The sequence below is a fragment of the Rissa tridactyla genome, chromosome 3, assembly GCF_028500815.1.
Source record: "Rissa tridactyla isolate bRisTri1 chromosome 3, bRisTri1.patW.cur.20221130, whole genome shotgun sequence".
NCBI classification, from domain to species: Eukaryota; Metazoa; Chordata; class Aves; order Charadriiformes; family Laridae; genus Rissa; species Rissa tridactyla.
In genome coordinates, this window is record NC_071468.1 from 48751939 (window position 1) to 48773826 (window position 21888).

A 21888-nucleotide genomic window follows, 5' to 3' on the forward strand; every position below is an offset into this window, starting at 1 on the left:
AGGAAGACACATCCAAACATTCCCTTTATTCTTTGCAGGAAAGACAAGGCTGCGTTGGTTCAGGGCTTTTTTTCCTTTAGGGGAGAAAGAGTTTTGCACCATGAAAGGAAACACATACCACAGCCCAAGAACCCCAGCTTTAGGGCAATGATAAGGTTGAAACACTAAGCTCTCACAAGTCAGGAAATACCAAGCAGATGACACGTGGCCTTCTGCACTATACAGATCCCCTTTGACCAGCAGTATGACAAGACCAGGGAATAGACCCTTTTCCTCATCTCTTCCTGTCATAGTGAATTGATAGCTCCGATTCTTTACAAAAGGTAGACTAGGTTATAAAAAAAAAAAAAAAACAAAACCCAAAACAAACAGCCAAACACCCAAACCAGGAAAGTCTATACAAAGTAGTCAGCTTGGATATTATGCAAAGGATGCAAAGAACCAAGCTGTGGCCACAACTGCCTGATGAACTCCACTATTTGTATACCCTCCATTATTTGTGTTCAGCCTTGTCTGTAAGCAGGTGTCATTCAAGACACACTCTCATTTTATCATTAAACTTGCTAACAATGGTAGACCAAGAGAGCCAACCAAGAATGAGACCCTTTTGCCCAAAACATGGTACAAACCCAAAGAGCCTACAGTCTATAAATAGGCAAGACTTGTAAATACTGGGGAAAAAGATGTACTAAGGAAAGAAGATCAACTGTACGGAGGAGAAAGTTGGAGCAAAATCTGCAGAGGCCAGAGACAGCCCAGTCAAAACCATGAGTCACAAAGGATGTCAGCTTCAAGCTCTTCTGGGCTTGCTCCTACCAGCAGGGTTTCTGCTAGCCCTTTTCTTTGGTTTTACCTCAATACTACATGTATTGTGAATCTGTGATTATCTCACCAGTTACTCCATCAAATCAGCCGTGCTGTGTCTGCTGTGCTTCTGTGGGTTTGTCATCAGCCACCCAGGTGCATAAAGCAATCTCTCTCAGCAATATTCAAGCCATTTCATCTTGGTGTCAGATCTGGCTTTGCCAGCTAGTAGGAAACACTCTGACTCTCTCATTGCCTTGCATCTCTCCTAGCCTTGTGTCTAGGGAATGTAAAACACTGACACTTCAGAAGAGCAGCACTGCAAACCCATTTTGCACTGGAGAAAATTACTGCACTAGGTGCAGACAAATAGATATTGCAACTCTGCTTTTTGCCATTTTTCCTTCAGAAAGAAATCAATTATCAGCACATGAATATTGCCTTGGAATTTTATTGCAAACTAATGGAAGTCCATCACCAAGCAATGACAGAACTTTTGCTCTGGGAGTCATTCAGCACCTGGAAAGGAGAAACTTAAACAGAAGAGCAATTTACCAAATGAACACTTCTTTCAAAAAATCTTTCCCTTTCTCTCAGAAATGTAATTTATGGAACCTTTCAAGGAGGAAACAAGATGGAAAGATAAAACCTCCTGTACAAAGTTCAGATTTGCAACTAAATCCACTTAGGCTGAAATCCATCAAAAATTTGACGTGCTTGAAAACTGCCTTCCCAGGAGGATGCAGTCTGAAACATAATCCCATTAAATACAGTGTGGAAAATAAGTTGTCCACTTTGTTTTGTCTTGCTCACCAGAATTCCTGTAATAGATGCTGCAGAAAGAAGCATTATGGATACATGCAATGAAATGAACAGGCCGTATGCTTTCTGCAGGCTGAACCCCTCCCAGTGTCCCACAGTCAAGAGAGCGTATATGTAAGGCCATATTTCCCCTCTTGTCCACACCAACCTGCTCTGAACTCTCACCAGTGCTAACGATTAATTAATGTCAAGGCAAGCCATATCATTAAAGACGCTTCTTTTTACAGAGCTGTGTTTTACCTTCCAATAGTTTCTGTTGAGATTTGTTTCCACAAGAGACTTTTCCCATTTGAGGGCTCATCTGATGGGCAAGTGCTGAAAAATGAAGGTCCCCAGTTTCCTCCCTGCTCCCCTCCAGACTTAAGCAGCCGTGTAGAGAAACAAGGGATTCCCCGGCTCCCCGCGCTTCCCAGAGGGGACAGGGCAGACCGTGCTGCTCTTGCGCTCCCTCCCGTGGTGGATCCCTAAAGCGTCGCAGAAGAAGACAGGCGACCTCCCTGTCCCTGAGGATGCTGCACAAGTGATGCCCACTGGGCTGTATTTGCAACGGAATGGGCAGGAGGAGAAATGGAGAAAGATCTGTATAGACCCCCTCTCTACTTCTTATCTTACGTCCCTGAAGTCTTTGATGGTTCCCTGCTAAAAGTAAGCCATCCTACAGAGCAGAGACAATTTACTAAACAAATAACAAATAAACATACCGTCAAGTCAGAGGCTTCTTTAGTTTCTTTCTTGCCATCTTTTTCATTCCTGTACCCTCTTGTGGGGGACAAAGGTGTCTTTAGAATTTGTGCTATAGTCCAATACAACATAGCGTACTTGGGACCAGGTTTCACTTATTTGATTTCATTTATTTGACAGCAATTTTTACTTTAAAAAGTGACATCTGCTATAGTGATTTTACACTCCAACAGGCACATTAGTCCAGATGATGGCTACTCTCTGGCCTTGAGCAGTGCTATACAGCACTACTGGCACAAAAAGGTGGCTCACAGGGACCACAGCACTTGACAAATGTAATCTTGCAGAGTCTGGGTCAGCTTCACTGGCACCCCTTTGGCTGCACTAAGTGCCATCAATGTGGATGCTAGAGTGAATGAGAACTGATTAAAAAGACTGTGATTAAATGCATGAAATAATTCTTCACCTACGCAGATGGACATGAAGACAAATACATTAACTGGGGCAACTGAATCAGAGACAGTTTGGAAGCCACATTAATGTGTCCTTACGATACCTCCTCTGACAGTAATTCTCCTTTTAAGACCATTATGTTCACCTTGTGGTCCCAGATAGGAATCCAGTGTTTGGATACCTATATTAAGTCAGGATGAACACAAGCGCGCTGCAGCCAGCATGGCGCACACGTACCAGTCTCACTGAGGTTCTCACATTTTAATCTCACTACCTTTCTGATATGCTGCCAACGCCATACTTCCACCCTGTATTCTCCAAAAAGGGGTCCCAGACCGTAAGCTCTACCATTAGCAGAAAGATGCCACTGTAAAGAGCAGCACCTAGCAAAGGAAAAGGTTTGGGAGTCAGCTCTCTAGATTGCATGATCTAGATCCCAGGCAGATCACACTCTCCGTGCTGTGTGATACTTTAGGACGTGTGGTCTGGTTTAACAGCGCTTCTGTTCACGTAGTCATGTTATGGTTAAAACATGGTTAAATGGTTTGTGCATCCACCAAAATGTGACTCTCCCTTCTCCCCCCTCCTTCAAAGTAGTAATGAGACTCAATGGCAGACTTTTACTCAGACTAAACTCCACCACTCCTCCGCTTGACTTCAGATAAGAGCAAGAAAAAGATAATAGAACTGAGTCATTGCTTTCCCTCCCCGACATCCATGCATGCCCGCAATCTGCAGGTTTTCTCTGTACTGCAGCTTGCTGCACGGACCATAGTGAGTCCATCCTGATTACCATTAAAATGATTCTTCATCTGACATTACTTTCATTTCCAAAAATGCACAGGCCTCTCCTGAGCATTTACACTGCTTATTCACTGGCAGTATCTTGCTTTCATACTGAACAAAGAATATTGATAAATGTATGACAAATCGATTCCGAACAAAAGACTGTGAGTACTTTATGGCAGCAACTGTATCCTAAAAATCTGTAAAATACATGCATGCAGCAATGGCATAAATAAAGAGCATTCCAGAGCAATGGAATTTTTCTTTGTTTTCATGTAAGTACTCTTTAGGTGCTCTAGGACAGAGTCTCAAAGATTTATAGCATATGTATGACAGCTAATTTGTATACAGTTTAAAAATGAACACCTAAAAGACAGGAAAGTATACTATTACATCCTCAAAACAAATTTATGGTAACAGAAAAGAAAAAAAGATCTTTACTCAGTGACTCAGAAGATGACAGAACAAGCAGCCTAAAGTAAATGAAGAAAAAAAGCTAGTTTTTGGATAGGTATGAGGTAAACATTCTTCAGCGAGTTTTCTAGTGGCACAGTGAGCAAGTCAGGGAGAGAGCTGGACAGGATCGCCTTCAGGAAATATTTTCTCTTTCCGTCCCGACAAGAATTCTAGGATGTATTCTCTATTAGCCTGGAGTCTCAGTAGCTGATGAAATACTTAGTGGTCATTTTTAAAAGCTAATAAATTAGGGGGAAAAATTCACTGAAGGGCAGTTACTAACTCATCAAGGCAATTTCTTTTGTGAGTAGTGGCTATAACTTCAGCTTGTGGGACTGACTCCACACAAATTTACTTCACAGGTTCTGTGGTAAGACAGGACAATACATTAACTTTGCTTGTTTGAAGACCATTCGTAATGTGGTAAAGTCATATTAAGAAACACTCTGATACTGTTACCACACCAATCTAAATACCAGTCCACATGCTTCTGGGTAGCTTTCACTTCCCCGTAACCAGGAGTTTGCATCCTTTTATCCCATGCACACCATTGCACTACACCAATGGCTGTAATTCAGACCAATTCCCTATGTAGGTGGGGCAAATAGGCAAAGACTGAAAAACCGCAGGAAAAAATGAAGTTATTTATGCTATACCTGTTCTTCTCTTTGCCTATGGCCACTTCCTTGCTACAGCTTAAGTTATCCCTCCTTTTCCTTCGACATAAATTACTCTGCATAATATCAGCATATTGTAAACTCTAAGTTTTTTCCTGAAGCACGTCCCCTTTTCAGGCGCACAGCCAGTGTTGCACTGGGAAGTGCTTTATCTACCACTGTAGATAAATATGAAGGCAGTGATTATCAATTAATAACCAGAAGTGGATAGAGAAATGTCAACAGAAGCATATCCCGTGAGATTACACAGGGCCATTGAGACCAAACTGATTGGCATCACCAGAATTTTCTTGTAGAAGACAGTAGAGGGGCAGAGGAGGGGAGGCCAGTATTCACACAGTCAAAAACTATTTTGACTATATTATTTCTGAAGAAAGCATTCCAATTTTTCACTGTGAAATGACCTTCATTGTGAATCTTTCATCTGAACTTTTTTTTAATCTACCTCAAAACACAATATTGAATAACCCAAAAAAATTAAGAAGCATTTGGGTTTTGATCCCAAAGAAAACATAAAATGTTTGGAAATCCCCGAGTGCTTTGCAAAATGTAACCTCCATTCACTCTGCAGCTTTCCCAAGAACGTACGAATTTGTTCAGATAAAAAAACGCCACTCCTGAACCAAACGCAGACCTTCATTTGCTGTTCAAAAATAGGTCTTTGATCCCAACTCCTTCTTACTCAGTTTTTAATTTTCAGGCGCCTCTGCACTTCCTGGTCTCAGGCCTGACAGGAAATGGAAGTACCAAAATACCGTGAAAATGGCTGCGCCTGTGGTGAGGCTGGTCTGGCTGAAGAAATGGAAACACTACCAAAGTCCTGAGTGAGCCAGATCTTGAAAAGATTCGTAACCTTATTTCCAAACCAACATGGTTCAGATAGGCTTTGGAGAGGAGCTAAACCCTTGGAGGCTTCTGAAAATGAACCAAGCCACGAGGTTTGCCAACTGTCAAGGAATACATATGGCTGTTCCTCGAGGTATTTAGTGGGCAATGGGGGACGGACCAAAGCATGACAACTGGCCAAAATCTGCATGATCTACTTCTTTTTGTTTCCCTCTCCACCCATATTCACTTCTACTCTTTGCTTCTAGTTTTAATATCTTATGGGTGTGCAGTCAACCTGCCACCTCCATTATATCTTTCACATTATAAGGTAGAGTTTACGTTGGCTGCATGCAGAAAAGCTACTTCTAACCCCTGATCAAAAGCTTTGCTGACTCTTTCAACAATAACCCCCACAGGTTTTGTTTTTGTTTCTTTAGTGTGAAGTGTCTCGAGAGTTTATTGCAAGGAAGCATTGTTGAAAGTGTTTTATTTTCAGAGCTGATGTACCCTTGGTTGTACCAATGCCCATTTGCAGTAACAATGCTGTTAGGATCTGGAGCCACTTACAGTTTTATTTATGGTCTTGGGTTTTGAGTCACAATTAGAGTAACTTTTCCAAATGTTTGGGTTTGCAGGCGCCATACAAATGGGTCCTTAACTTGGAAAGCTTTGATTGTGTTTAGCTTCTCTTTACTGAACTACCTTAGTGGTCCATCTTATATTGGTGAGTGTAGTGGAAGCTATCCAGCACATTAAATGCTATTGAATACTCACAAAGCATGTGCCAAGGGAGAAAAAGAAAACAATTGTTCCCTGAAATACTCAGCCTCTGATGAAAGGAACTTTTAACAAGCAGAGGTGTTCATTTCAAGAAGCGATTTCAAGCAAACTTTCTTCCTTTGTAAGATCTAAGATCAATATTGTATTGAGAAGGACACATGGTTCAGTGAGGCTTTGAAAGAATAAAATTAAATAGTTTGTGGTATGTTCTAAGTCATCAAGATTTTAAAATAAGAAACACTTGTGTCCTATTGTTTGTACAAGCACATGCACACACACACCACCACAACTGAGATAAAAGCTAAGCTGATGGTTCCAAAAACACAGCATAAACAATGCCAAAGTAAGTGCGGTGATAAGTGCAATGATCTTAAACTCACTTATTCGAGGAACAAAATGAGCTTTCTTCAAAACATTGTGTTTCAAAATAAAAGTACCTATATCCTCAAGATATGACTATTCCCCTAATACAATATGCCAACAAGGCTCAGCTCTCGTCGGTTTCATACATCCAAAAAGAATGGGTGTATCTCATGGAACAGAATAAAACTACAAAAATGTTCCAGCAATGTGTTACATGAGTTGCAGACTATTACCTGCCTTTCATAAACAAGGTAAAAGGACAAGACTACTTAAGATATTTTCTGGAAAGTAAGAATGTTTTACATTAGTATTTGACACAAGAGGAGGAAAAACCATGAGCAGCCAAATTGGCTACAGTCCCTCCAGATCTCATGGTTTCTTATGAAAAAGAACTCTTCTTAGCCTACCTTCCCAGAATGAAAGCCATTGTTCTGTTGCCAATGTTTGTTTATTTGAAATAACAATAAATAGAATACTAAATAATGTTCTCCTCGCCCATGCATCCCTGTGGCTCAGTCAGCAATTCAGAATTGGAATATTGTTTCCCCTCACTTTGTCTATTATTGCAATACGCTCCTACTCAGAAGACACGGGAGCAACTATAGCAAAGAGTATTTTTTGACCACAAGAGGCCAAGATTGCTACAAATTCAAAGTAGCTTTGGGCTATCTCTAATCCACAAGAAACTCCTGGCCCCTGGTGCACATCCTGGCTCCCCAATAAAGATTCAAGTGTGCATCAGCCCACCCCTCTTGTTCCTCCTCTACCCTGGCACACAGACAGGGACCCAAGTGAGTTCTGGCTGGGTCCACAGTTTGGGCGGAGAGTGACATGTTAAAAGACTCATACACTCAGTTTCGATGGAGCCATGAGGACCACAGGACCAGACCCTAGACTGCCTCATGCATCTCAATTACCTGATGACTATTCTGATGCATCCACCTGCCAGAAATTGTCCTGATGGCTATTTCCAAGGCTGCAGGAAGCCATACTCTCATCAGCCTCTGCAGACCTGTAGTCACATATCACTGAAACAATCAGAAATCTCCTGGAGGTGTTATTTGTGTGAAACCTATGTAATTTCTTGCTTTTGGACTATTGCAAGTCTTCCAACATTCCAAAAATCACATATTCACCTGAACAATAGACATGGGTGGTTGTTGTATTTCTGCCCAAGGGAAATGCAAAAATATTATTCCAAATTAAACGGGGATACAGCTCTGTAAAGTACTGAAAATCTTCTCGGAAAGTAATACCGGCTCTGCTTCTGCAGCTAGCAAGGACATAAAGTTAAAACATCCCAGAAATCTGTTTAGACAGATGAAAAACATAAAGACAGATGCTGATACTCCCCTCCCTGCCTGGCCATCATACAGTTTGTTGCTTAGAACCCAGAGCTGTTCAACATCCATGCAAGGAAAAAAACTGCTGATACATGTAGTCATCTTTTGGAAAATGAGTTTTCCAAAAGTTGCTTTTGCTAGAGAGAGCTTTAACTTTATTATCACATGGTTGCTAAGATTCATCTTATGGCAGATTTACCACTGTGGTTAAGGAGACTGTGCCCCTGATATTGCCACCACCTGACAAGCTGCATGTGCCCATGACAGTGTGATACCATCAGGGGTGTGTGCACTCGCCCTGTAATCGTCCCGCAGCTTTCATGAAACTCAGATCCACAGTGAAACATGCTCTGTCCCTGTGGACTCTGGTTATTTATAAAAATGTCATAGAATCATAGATTGGTTTAGGTGTCAGTCTTTCTTTGTTATTCTTCCAACCACAAATAAAAAGAAAATCTTCATCTGATGTGTAGAAAAGAAAGGTTGTTCTCTGTCATCGCATACTGGCACAGCTGGTGAAAAAAACCCATATATTTTCTCGGTCTTTCTACACAGCCCGGGTTTGTTTTTCCTTATAATTATGCAGATACTCTCCATGAATATTTGAGAAAGGTATATGTGGTAAGAGGTTATACAGTCCGTGAACTATAAGCAAAATGAGTAAAGAATGAGTAAATGCAGGATTAAAGAATGATTTAGTGCTGTGGTATTTGTTGGTAATAGCATTTCTCTTTTTTTTTTGTTTAAATAGGGAAGTACATAAATAGTAGAAATAAACCTGCCTCATTCAAAGTTCAGTCTTGTGGGAAGATGTAAAAAGTATGTGTGCATGAGTGTGTCTGTGTGTTGTTTTCTTCCTACAGGTGTCTGACAGTTCATTACCCATTTAATGGAAAGATTTCTAGTGTAGTCTAGTATTCGTATGGGCTAGCCATCTCTGTAAGAAGAGCACAGGCAGCAGAAAAAACTAGCATGGGCTCACTACGTACAGTCCCCTACTAACAAGGCTAGCTACCCTTACCAAAATGTTCAATTCAGTCCGAAAGCTTAAAGTCTCCAAATCCATTACCTTTTTGGTAGCAGAAGGTGGGGATTCCACCAGGATTAACTTTTCTGATCATGGTTCATAAAGATGCACATTACTATAAGGTAGAGAAACGAACAATACACACTCTGGATGGGTGAAAAGAAGGAACAGAGGGACTTCTCTCAGCTAACAGTGAAGTCAAATACATCTGCATGTGTCTATGCCATTTAATTTTTAAAGAGTCTGCCCAAGTGCCGTTGGCCAGATTTTTCTTCCCTTTTGTGAAGCAGGCAACGCTCACTGAATGACAGTTACATTCAGCAATGATTTATATACATCTATATATGTTGGCTTTGGCATCATTTGAGTCACGTATCATTTAAAGATGATCTACCAGTCACAATCTTATTTTACTTTGGACAAATTAAGTTTTCGTAGCATTTCCAGTTTACTTCAATGCTAATATTTAGAACTTTTTTATGTACAGAAAAAAGACTATAACATGTAATCTCTTGTAAATTCCATTTACACACTTGTGAAAGAGAACTTGGAATTAAATGGCAATGTTAACCTGTTAACTAGAATAATATATATCCCCTGACAGTCTAAGGGTGCTTCAAATGAGGTTCTTAAAAAGTGAAAGATGAGAATCACTTGACTTTATCTGTCCCTCACTTTCAAATGCCACACACTAAAAAATTCAAGGAGCAAACTCATTTCTTTAAGGTTTTCAATTAGCAGCTTCTAATCTACAGATAATTTCCAAATAGCTAGATGAGTGGGCAAAACTTTTTCTGAAGAATTTCAGGTATGAACAGCTCAGCCATCCCCCACCACTGTTTCTCCTTGAGCTGTCCCTATCCCCCTCCACTCAAAAAAGGGAAAAAAAAAAAAAAAGAAAAAAAAAAAGAAAGAAAGGAAAAAAACCCAACTCTCAGTATTTTACAGAAATTTTTATGAAAGACTGAGACAAAAATAGGGTCTATTTCACTTTGCAACTGCCTGTAACTTTAGCATAATAAACTCTAAAGGGCACAGCCCTCACCAAAACACTTAAAAACAGCTTGAAAGGGGTACTCGCTGCCCGTTATGTTTACTCAAGCACTTGTTTAAAAACACATTTAAGGAAAATGTTTTTATTTCTACAGATTGCATTAATTATAGCTTTGCAAACACTGCAAGCTCTACAAGAAGACTGAACTGAGCTATTAGCTGCAAACCTCAGGTCTTGGCTAGAGAAGTGGTTATGGCTTATTTAGCAAGCCTAATGAATTGGCTCACCCATCTCTACGCAGAGTTCCATGTTTAGCATCATGGAGCCCGGAATAGCCAAAGAGGCTCGTTTCACGTCGCTTTATAATTAAAAATAAAGTAAAACCGGTCAACTCAAGGCGGTCCAAAAGCAGACCTCACTGCAGCATTATTCCTCCTCGGGCAAATAAAAGCATTAACGCGGGCATTAACACTGTCCCGAAGCTCTGCGGAGACCCGCAGTAAACTTCCACTTCGCTGCCACGGGCCCTCCTCTCTCCCTGGAAAAAACGCGAAGGGGCGGCGGTGCCGGCTGCTGCCCACAAGCCGCGGCGGAGCTCCCCACCTCGGCTGGAGGCTCCATCCTCCGCCCAAAGCGGGGAGCAGCCCCCGCCCCGGCAGCTTGCGGGGCTGGTGGCGGCCGCACGCCGCCCGGGGGGGAGCGCATCACCCCGCTCAGGTGCGCTCTGCTCCCCCCACCATCACCACCACCCCGGGGGGACCGACCCGCCGGGAGCCCGACGCCCATCGCCCAGCGGCGGGGCGGCCTTACCGTGAGGGCGGAGAGCTTCTGGGCCGGCACGGCGGGGAGCAGCTCCGGCAGCAGCAGCAGCAGCGGCACCCACATCCTGAGGCGGCGGCGGCGGGCACGCAGCGGCTCCGGGAAGCGGAGGAGGGGGACTCTCCTTGGGATGTCGCACCCCCCCTCCGACGCCTGCTTTGGCTCCTTTTCAATCGCTCCCGCTGGGAGGTCCCAGCTTAGGTCCTCTTATTTTTCTTTTTCCCCACCCCACCCCTTGAAATTTGGGGACGGGACTGTAGCGGAGAGGCGACAGTTTCCCCCTCTCTCCGTAACCCTCCCTCGCTCCCGGAGAGTCAGCCCCGGCTCGGAGATGCTCCCCAGCCTCTCCTCTCCCGGCGCCCTCCCGCCGCGCAGGCACTGCCGGGGGGATCCGCCGGACCCCGCCGCCTCCGCCGGGGCGCCGCGCTTCCCTCCGCCTCGGACGGGCTGCTGCCTAGCCCTGGGGGTCTCTTGCTTTCCCCCCCCCCCCGCCCCAGCCTCGTCTACCCTGTTGCAGGGGAAGCGGGAGGGAAAGATTGGGACGGAGGGAGGACCCTCCCACACCACCCCTCCGGTGTCCGCCGCCGGCGGGGGGCCGCGGGAAGGCACTGCCGCGGCTGCGGAGGCTGGCGGTGTGGGACCTCACCGAGCCGCTCTTCCCCTTTTCCTCTTATCCTCCCCCCTCCCCAGCCCGGCCTCCGCTTTCTCCTCCCAGACCCACAGATCCTCGCCGATTAACCCTCCCCGGTGCTCCTGGGGGCACGCCGGCTTGCTCCCCCCCCGGGGCTCATTTCCCTCCCCCACTCCCGCCCCCCTCTCCTGCTGAATCAACACGTACAAATACCGGCAGCCCCTGGCGGGGATGGGGGTGGTGAAAGGCACCCCGACCCCCGATCCGGTGCAGCCCGACCCCCGCCCGGTGCGCTCCGACCCTCTCCCGGTGCTCCCCGACCCCGTCCCCGCCGCCCGCTCGGTGCGCGCCGCCGCCCGCTGGGCACCGCACGGGGCGGGGAACAAGGGCCGAGGCAGCCAGATTTCTGGAGGGGGCAAAAGCCGGGCAGCAGCGCCCTGTGGGGAGGAGGGGGGCGGCAGTCGGGGGTCGCTGGGGGCCGCTAGGCTCTGTGTCACGGCGGCGAGCGGGCACTGCTTGCCCGCAGCGGAGCATCCCGGGGAGATGCGGGTGGCTGCGGGGCTGCAGCTGGGCGTGCGGTAAATGCCAGGCGAAACCTCCCTTCCGACAGTTCTGTGCTTTTCTCGCTTATCCTTTAGGACACAAATAGAGGCATTTTATTATTTCCTTACTGTGAAGAGACAGAGGATCTCCTACACCCGTCTGCCTGAAAGAAACCTTTTTACTGCAATTTGGTCAATGGAGGAGTCCCCCGCTCCTCCCTTGAGACCAGGGGCTCGCTGCCAGCCTCCAGAGATCCCCACGGCTCAGTGGTGCTGCCAGGGAGTCAGAAGCCATCAGCTTTATTGGTAGGGTGTGTGCATTTGTGGGAGAGGACCCACGCGTGAAAGGGCTTTAGGGAGGCTGCAAAGTGGCACCCTCCCAGCACGCAAGTGACAATTTCCCCAAGCGTCCAGATCTGACCTTGCAGGCTTGTCACATCCTGGCAGTCACACACTGCGTCAGCCAGGGCTCGCTCTCCAGAGCGAACATCCTACGATGTTCAAGGCATGCAGCCAACAAACTAGTCACAGCTTCTCCAGGTCTCAACTGAGCACCCAGAGTGCCCCCTTTTTAAGAAGTTCGGTTTTAAAACAACTCAATTGTCGACACAAAGTATGTGAATGCATGTGTGTGTGCATGGCCCATAATATCTCCTGGGCTTTTTAAATTGGGAAAAAGAAAAGAAAGCTATGATATGGCATTGCCTGGGTGGGGGCGTGTTTGGGACCCTTCTCTTTGGGACCACACAGACCTCCATCAGTCTCAAACTAGCAGCATCTCCCACAGCAATAGCAGATTGCCATTTGCAGCACAGGACATTTTGCCAGCATGGGCTTCACAGCCCTTTCCTCTCAGCCGGAAGGTGGTGAAACCTGGCAGTGTTGATGTCTCTGTCTTGTGATTCCAGCCTCTTTCATAACTCAAAGTTATTCTCCACATGTACCTAGTCCCATTTTCCCCTCATCAGACCTTTCATTCCCATTGCCTTTGTCAATGCAGTCAGTCTCACTTCTCCAGAATTCATCTTCTCAGTTCCTCTTCCTTCACCACCAGTCCATCCCAGTCTGTCCCCCAGTTTGGGGCTGGGCCTCCTTCATCACCAAGTAGCCCTACAGCCCCATGCCCGCTTTCTGTTCTGCCACACTCTGTAGCTTGCTAAGCGCACAGCCCCTTCGCCTTCAGCCCAGTGTCCTGTGCACTGCCATTGTGCAGCTGGGAAAAGGTGAATCACGGCAGACAGTCCTTTTGCTCTGTTTATCTGTCAGGACCCACAAAACAGCACAGCAGTTTGGGATTTGACACTGCAGGAAAAAAAATCCATGCTCAGACTAGACGAGAAATTTATCTAATAAAAACAAGCTGTAGGTTTTTTGAGGGTTTATAACTTAGTCAAATTTGAGTGGATTTCCACAGAGTTGGCAGTAGCCAAAAGGCCAAAACTCTGCAAAAAGGAAAGTCTAGAGTCCAGAAACTGGTGGCATTATGGTTTTAAAATAAAGATGCCATGCCAAAATATACACTATTATTTTGTCTACTGTCATTTCCCCAGCTTTTTTTCTCAAAAAAAACTTGACTATGCTGCTTAAAATTTCTTCTTCCCTTTCTTTGCCCCCCATCCTAGAAGATAATTCAGCCTAAAGTAAATATTTTTAAAGGAAAATGTGAGACCAAGTGATAAAAAACTGGCAAGGTTCAAGCAACTGAAAATAATGTTCTATAATGTAAAAGACAGAGTGATTTTAACAGGCAGAGCTACCAGCCACCACCGTGGTGGTAAGAAACCTACCTGCCTCCAAGAACTTCCAGTCTGATTAGATAAGGGATATAAAACGGGAAAAAAATGTTTTTCTTACTATAGCTGGGGAAGGACTCTGAGAGAGTCACATCAGTATTCCTTACAGGTGTTGATCTCCCATTTAAAAAAGATACATTTCCAGAAGGACTTGTGGGTCCATTCACAACAATACATTGTGAGTGTCCCCTCTGCATAGATGCCACTGAAGGAAAATTTTGGTTTACATTACTTGCTGCAGCTTGTCAGTGGTGGGTTTATCCTGGGAGCAGCCCTCAGCCCCCACGGCCAGACATGTTTTGGGTCATATACTGGGATCAATTTTGGCCTAGCTGTTGCCTTCCACCAGGACTGTGTCCAGTCTTGATCTGTGCTACATTAGGAATTGTACCCAAGTTTTCTGAGGTCCTACGCTTCTGCTTTCATAATGAGACCTATGTTTTCTCCCCTTCTCCCAAGTCTTTCTAGAACTGTTGTAGAAAGCAATTCACGTTGCTTAGATGAGCGAGCCTCATGGAGCAATCCTGTATAGTCTAACAGCAGTGGATCCAAATATACAGGAAATACTCAGGGGAATTTACTAGAGCATGAATGCTTTCTTTTCATGATTTTAATCAGGTCAGAAAAAGAAAAAGGGAATTATCTCTCTGCTATAGAATTGTGCAGTCTGCTTTAAAATCCTGTGGACAGTTGACCATCCTCCAATAAATTCAAGATGATTGTTCCAATAAGGATCTTGGAAATTCTAACTGTGAGAAAGGAAGAATTATCTGTCTCTTAACTATCAAGGCTACAGAAAGTAAATCCTCTTAGGTTTCAATGCAGTACTGTAACGGCAGGGATGGACTGCTAGATCCAAGCCAGGTTACTTGGCTGGGGTATGTAAGCGTTCAGGATTCTGCTTCTCATAGCAGGATCAGGTGTTGCTTGGCAGAGGTTAATGCAATTCTTAGAAAGAGATTCTTTTCCTCCTATGGGTTGCTGGCACCCTCTTTTAAAGAATTGCCCTGCGCTCCTACCTGCTTTTCAAGTTTGCTGTTTCTCAAGCAGCAAATGAATTCTTCAGCCTTGTTTGAGGTAGATGAAACACTTGATTAATTTTTAAAGTTTGAAAAGATAATGTGAAATAATATTAAAAGTTAAGCAAGCAGCTCCTGTAATACCTAGAGAACATACAGGGACTTACAGACATGCAGACAAGTAGAGAACAGTTATTTCTATGCTGTGTGGCTATGGCCTACCTTCCTCTCCCAGGGTTCTACATTACTGAGCAACATGAAGTCCTGGTTGGTGACAGAGACCGATTGGGCCTGTAGGAAATAATAACAAAAAAAAATTAATATTTTTACTTGTAAAGCATTGTCACTTAGCTTCTTATAAAAAAACGAACTAAATCAAAACTAAATTACATCAATGGCAAGTCTCCCATGGCTTGAATGTGAATATGAATAGAATGAAAAGCTCACAAACAGCAATCCGAGACTCCAGCCATAGGAGTAATGTGGTATCATTAAACTCCATTCACACATTTTCATACTTGATATGGGTAATATCCAATATATATCATATATTTAGTTTAAAAGAATAATAAAATCTTGTGCTGTCTTACTTCTTTGTGTTTGCTGTGAGTAGTAGGGAAGATGGAGTTCCAGAGATAAGTAGGAGGCTGTGAGACGTCTTAATCAAAACGTTAAAATGACTCATTCATGCAATTAATTTTTTTAAGTAGAAAACGGTCTTTGTAAACTTCTTCAATGCGCAGTTTGTTTTAGCACAGCTATGAGCGAGCAGCTGAAGAGTGAGCTGTGCTCTGTGCCACATGAAAAGTGGGGTGGAATCTTTAAATGTGTTTATGGGACACAAGGGCCGAAATTCTGATTTTTGACAGCTACACAAGTGAGCCAAACCCTCATCCTGAAACACCCAAGGCCCACACAATATTTGATCATGAAAAATAAGTTATCAAGCCAGCCTTTTAGAAAGGGAACACAATGCAGAGGTAAAGTCAAAATTGTGGAGGAACAGGGCGTGCGTGACTGGCTGTCCCTGGGAAACACAGATAGCTTTGAAAAGCGTCATCCCTCAGTTAGACACTCCAGTTTCAGCATGTTGCTTTTTTCATGATTAGAGCTTGCCGTGAGGAGTTTTATCACACTTTAGTGAGCAGTCAGGATGAGGAAGAAGACTTAATCCTTCGGGGCAACAACAACAACAACAACAACAGCAGCAGCAAAAAACCCTGCTCTGCGGCTTGTGGGGTGAGAGCAGAGCAGCGCTGGTACCTGTCCCATCTGTCACAGACAAGCTTCTGCCACGCTCTCCCCACCCTGCGCCAGCAGACTCTTCAGACTTCTCAGAAGGAGGTTGCTTGCTGCAACGCAGAGAGGCATCACTGCTGACTCGCTCACCCTACGCTAAATCACGCTCCTGGGTCACCACAGCTCTGAGGCCAGAGGCGCTTCTCTTCTGCCCAAGTGTAGAACTTGGGACGGTTTGGTTTGGAGCAAGAGCAAACCCCAAAAAAACAGCCGCTTCCTGAGTTAAAGGAGCACCTGGGATGGCAAGAAGGATATACGTACCGGTAGAAGGAATAAAGAAAAAGTGAGAAAAAAAAAAGCCTTTTGGAAATGTTGCTGTCAAACTCAGTCTGCTGCCTGATCCTCTGGAAACAACCATGGGATTCTGCGTGATTCTTGAAGCCTTGGAAAAAAACCATTATGTGGAGAATGTCAGTGGGAGGAGCTCTGTCTGGGGAGGGATAAATTCATGCCCAATGCTTCTAACTAGATTTACACCAACCGTGAAAATCATACAGGAAAACAGCTATTACATGAAGTGAAATACTGTCTGTAAAATGCTTTTTGGAGTGCTAGTGGAGTAGCTGAAGTGACGTAGGATGCAGGAGAAAATCAGAACACAAAATAACACCAGAAGGTGTAAGTCATAAAATAGCTTTGAAATCATTAGGCACAAAATTGGAATGTGTTTATCCCATATTATTATTATTCCCTTTCCTTGGCCAGACTTATTTTGCTGTCACCACCTGTTTGCTGTATGGCTCATCATCCTCCGAAGGAAGTTTGTTCATGCTTGCAAATAAAAGGAGAAAACAGGTTGAATGTGAAGAAGCAGGCAGACTTCCTATCAGGAAGATCCTGGGCAACTGTCAGAGATGTGCTACTTCATCACCCTATATGCACTGCTTCTCAGAAGAATAGGAAGAGGTCTGATGTGGAGTTAAATGGAAATGCTTTCACAGGAAAAGTATGGTATTTTAGCAGTGGAAATTTCATGCAGTCCTAAACGTGGAATAAAAAGCTAGGTAATGTGCATGAATATTTCTTATTTCCGGCCGCTCGCATTAACATTTGTGTTGTGTACCAGCTTGCTATTTCAGATTCGTAAACGTGTAGTAACCCAAAAACCATTACATTCTCACGCCTCTTCCTCAGTCCTGTGTAAAGCGAGCTCTGTGGTCCCAAGCCAGCCTCCTGTGGGCCCGAGGTGTTTGCGAAGCCTTCACTGCACCTAGCAATCTCAGCCCAGATGCCAAAGCCTAAATGGGCCCGGTGCCAGAGCCACACCGTCCCCACCGACAGAGATCAGCCCAGGACAGGACGGAGGCGAAGCCACCTGGGCGTGCAGGGCAGCCACCCTTGTCCCTTCCCCCCACCGTTCCTGCCTCCTACATAACCAGAGGGCTTTGGTCCCCAGGGTTGTTATTGTGGCACCTTGCACAGAGATTAATGCCTTTTAAGAAATTAGGAAGCAGAAAGCAAACAAGCATAGGCTAGTTGTTCCTCACCCCTTCTCCCCTTCCTTCCTACCCCATCCTCATAAGAGGCACATAGGGAAGAAAAGTGTGTTTTCTCCTTTCTGCCCCCAATGACTGTCCAAGGAAAGCCCGAACAAATCTTCTGTGCTAGGTGGGAAAACATAACTCGCATAACTAAAAACAGCCTCATCTGCAGGGGTGAAATACTGGAAATGTGACAAGAGGGTGGGGAGGACCCTACAATTGGGGGAGAGTGGGAATGGCTGCCCAACGGGCTTTACGGGGGGTGCAGGTCTGCAGCAGATGCCCTCAGCCAGTTGTCGAGTGCTTCAGAGGGCAGGCAGAGGAGCCGGCACTTCTGGTGGGAAAGTGGCATTATCAGCATGTTGTGAAAATTGCTATGCTAGACCTAGCCAAATTCTGCTTTACAATGGGTAGCAGTAGCTTTTAGTCCATTGAGAGTCATTTTTTCTTACCAAGCTCCCTTCAGAAAGAGGAAAAAATTGACAAATAATGCAAGAAGCTCAGTTAAACCTTCAAGAAAGAAATACCACGGTTTGGGGAAAATGCCTGTTTCTCTTCATGTTTATGATTTTCATTAGCTGGTTTTGCCCAGCTGGTAAGTACAGGCACATTCTCATAGACATGGTGGCAGCAGTGAAACAGCAGGTTATCTCACGGGAGTGGACGTGACTACCTTTCTGCTTTTAATTGGTTCTGTCCTTTTAGATTTCTTCAGTATTTCAGAGGCTGTGATTTTCATAGACTTCCCATTACCTTACCAAAAGCCACTGGTTGCACCTCGTGCCACCAGGGTTTTTTTTTTACTTTTGCTGACTACGAAACTAATTAACAAACATACATTTTGGAGAACACGTTGGTAAGTGCCAAGGTTTCTTCAAAACCCTTAAAAAATCCTGTAGTGTAATGTCAAGAACTCATTTGGGCATGTGTTGCTTTACCACTTTAGAGAAAAGACAATATTATTTTTTTGTTCTAAAGTGAGGCAAAAAGCAGCAAGTTTTATGGGTTTTGGCAGGCTAGTCTTTGTTGCTAACATTTCCCCTTAGGCTGAGTTCGTGGTGAGCTGCTGGCTCTGCATGTCTCTGAGGCACACAGTGGCAAAGTGTAAAAAGGGTGGCAAAGAGACAAATTTATAGCAAGAACTAAGTGGAAAGACATCATGAACAATTGAATAAGGACCTGTCTGCTTAGGCAAACAACCTGCCAAGGCTTTTTCAGTGTAGGGCTGATGTTAGACAAAAAGTTCGTTTCTCAGAGCTGAAGAAAACCTTTCTTTCTCGTGGTTTTAAATCTCTGACAGGCTCCATAAACATTAATCCATAAGGTGTTTAAAATTTTGTGCCTCAGCAAAGATTTGTGCAGGTTCTGTGGTTTGTATTTATTTCTGTGGAGTGACTATGGCATGAGAAGAAAGATTCTTGCTTTTGAAGTGTAAACACTGGCCCACTTGAGAGACAGAGATATGAATTACACTAAATATTTAGTAAATGATTGGTTTCCACAGGGAGAACAAAGTATTTTGCATTGGAAGAGATACAGAAAAAAGTAGGGAAAGAAAATCCAGTAGTTTCATAACTATTTTTCTAAGAAAGAATGTGAAACACTATCTGTAACTGGCACCTTGCAACCCTTAGGTCATTTGTCCTTTCCTGAGCTCACAACAAGAGCTGATCAGAAATTCTTCAGTGAAATACATGTGCTTGTGTCAGAAAACAGCAACTTTTAAAAAGCTATGCTCTTCGCAGATGCACATCAGTTGCAACAAAATCCTTGTCGGGAAGGATTTCTTGGGCCCCCACAAGTGCTTCTGCTGAAAATCAGACAAAGCTTTGCCTCTGGGGCTGGTGTTTGAGCTCTCCAGAGGTGCAGGAGACCCCTCTTCGAGCTGCTGTGCTGCCTGACTGATGCCCAGCTCTCCCACCTCCCATCCTAACCACCAGTTTATCCGACTGTCCTGGAGCAGCTCTGACAGGTGAGTGCAGAGGAATGGAGTGATCTTTTGGCAACCAGCAGGGCCAGGGCTGGGGAAATTCTTCACTGGAAGACTCAGATTTGATGCAGTTGATTTGGGCAGAGCAGGGGCGCGCACCTTTGTCACCTCCATGTCAGGTGAGCATCCCAAGCAGCTGGCTAATATGGAATCCCTGCTTGGTTTCTCAGGAGAAGCTTTTTTCTAGTATTCTGTCTCAGTAAAAAAATGCCTTGCAGCTCTGTTGGCAAAAACCGCTCTCATTGCCAGGATGTGTAATTTCATCCTTGGAACCAGTGCGCTGCTGGGAGTTGCACCACCCCTCAGGGGTTTATTGATATAAAAATTCCAGCATAGCTATACTTGCAAGCTCTTCCTGGTGTACACTATGCCTGTAAAAAAGAGTATTTGAGAACATTTGGCATAAGGAGATTTTTTTTTTTTACACATTTTTACAGAAACTTGGGATAAACAGTAAAAATAAGTTAGGCTAACAAATTCAGTGCCTAAGCAAATATCATAGGGTGCTTTGTTAGACTGGGGCTGACACTGGAGTAGGGAAGAAAAACAAACAACAGTGTTACTTTCTTTGAGATTTGTCTGTGGCCAACCCTATTAGCTGCAACTAGAATATAAATGTCATCTCAAAAAAACCCCAAACCATGTGTTGTCCTTAATTCCTGTAAATCATATTGACTTCAGTTGAATTCCTCTGGTGTAACTGAGAGCAGAATTTGGCCAAAAAGTATTAGTACTGCTCTTTTGCCCACAGGTTTTACATATTTCATGTGGAGATGTCTAAGTAAATATCGGACAGCTGATCATCTGCCACCTTGGCAGCCAGCATAGGTCACCAAGGCCAAACTTGATGTGGTTCATGTCAGTGCCACAAATCAGAGGGAAAAAGTGCAGAGATAATCTGAAGAAAGCAACAGAGGACAGGTCTGGCTTTCCAGGTGTCATGACAACAGGTCTGGACTATACAGATGTCCCCTGGCAGCATGGGCAGCTTTGCCTTCAGCAGAGTGCCTGAGAAACCATGTTTGCCTCATGGTTCGGTACATCAGTGCCTAATCCACACTGTTAGGATGGCTCCAGAGAGCAAACTCATGCTCTCAGACAGGGCAGTGCCTGGGAATATCAGCTGTCCTTGAGCCATCATTTGTGCCCCAGCCATTACGAAACTTTTCCTGTTTTCCTCCTACGCAGTGAGCTATTGCTGTTTCTCGACTGTGCCTTTCTCTGGTTGAGAAGCAGGACTTGGCTTCTCTCCCTGAGATGCCTCACTGCTGCAGGTGCCATTACAAATATTTTAATAGTTCATTTTCAGAAACCCAGAGAGCGAAATAATCTGAGGTAGAACTGAACACTGCTTTGCAAATGCTCTGGAAGGTGTGTCCAACTTGGCACCGAGCTTAGTCATCCCAGTTGGCAGGAGAGCAGAAAGTCCTTTTCTCTCTCAAAGATGAAATCTGTATGTCTGCCAACTCCCTGCAATTATAAGCCCCAAAGAGTGTCTACTCCAGTGTAACTAGAGATCTATGGGCCTGGGCATTTCATGGATCAATTACCACTTAGTGGTACATCACCAGGCCAAGATGGGAATTTCCTTTGTTGGGAGACCTCTTTTATTAATAAAAGACGAATCACATTTGCTCTCCAACATCAAGCTCAGCTGGCTCATTTCTTTTCTGTCCCCGAATACAGAACTCCAGTTGAATGCTCCTGGGGAGTATCCCTTCTCTCTTGCCTGTCTCTGGCCACGTTTAATTCTGCATCAGTATACACAGTCATCCTTTTTTCTCTGTGCAGCTAATTCCCATTCCAAAACAGTAAAGACCCTTTCTGAACAGCCTCTTAAGGTCACTATGGGTTGGACCAATGTTCAGGTTCCTGGGCTTTGCCACCCCAAAGTCACACCTGACCATATAGTCACACCCGACCATATAGTCACACCCATAGCATGTGGCAATGAGGTTTCAAGGGGCTCCTGACCAGCCGGAGTCAGCAGTTAGGAGGCATATCACTGGCTGCGGACTGAACCTGAATCCATATAAAATTTTCAAAACCTGCTGAGAAGCTGTTAAGCACTCAGACAGCTAGCCAGTGCTGAATACTGTCCTGTCTGCAGCAGGTGGCGACCAAAACAGATTTAAACTGGAGTGCCGGTGACATGGATGTACAGGTTGTTCTGAAAATTGATTCACCAGCTATTACAGGAGAACTTCGACTTTCACGGGCCCTTATGGAAGAGTTCTCAGAGGCCCAGAGGCTCCTATAATGCAGATAATTACTGGCCTTCATGCATTCACCGTTCTCCA

At 44.6% G+C, this 21888-nt stretch overlaps 1 protein-coding gene across 4 annotated transcripts in view; it reads right to left on the reverse strand.

Annotated features, from left to right (window-relative positions):
• SMOC2 (SPARC related modular calcium binding 2) overlaps window positions 1–11449 on the reverse strand; it is a 148520-nt gene extending 137071 nt beyond the window's left edge. For 2 of the 4 annotated variants that reach the window (XM_054195053.1, XM_054195049.1), the window contains exon 1: window positions 10825–11445. In XM_054195053.1, coding sequence (XP_054051028.1) covers window positions 10825–10899 — 75 coding nt within the window. In that variant the 5' untranslated portion in view covers window positions 10900–11445. Of the gene's footprint in view, window positions 1–10824 lie in introns of all 4 variants that reach the window. The other 2 variants (XM_054195051.1, XM_054195052.1) reach the window with 2 other exon arrangements.
• Between the last annotated feature and the right edge of the window lie 10439 nt (window positions 11450–21888).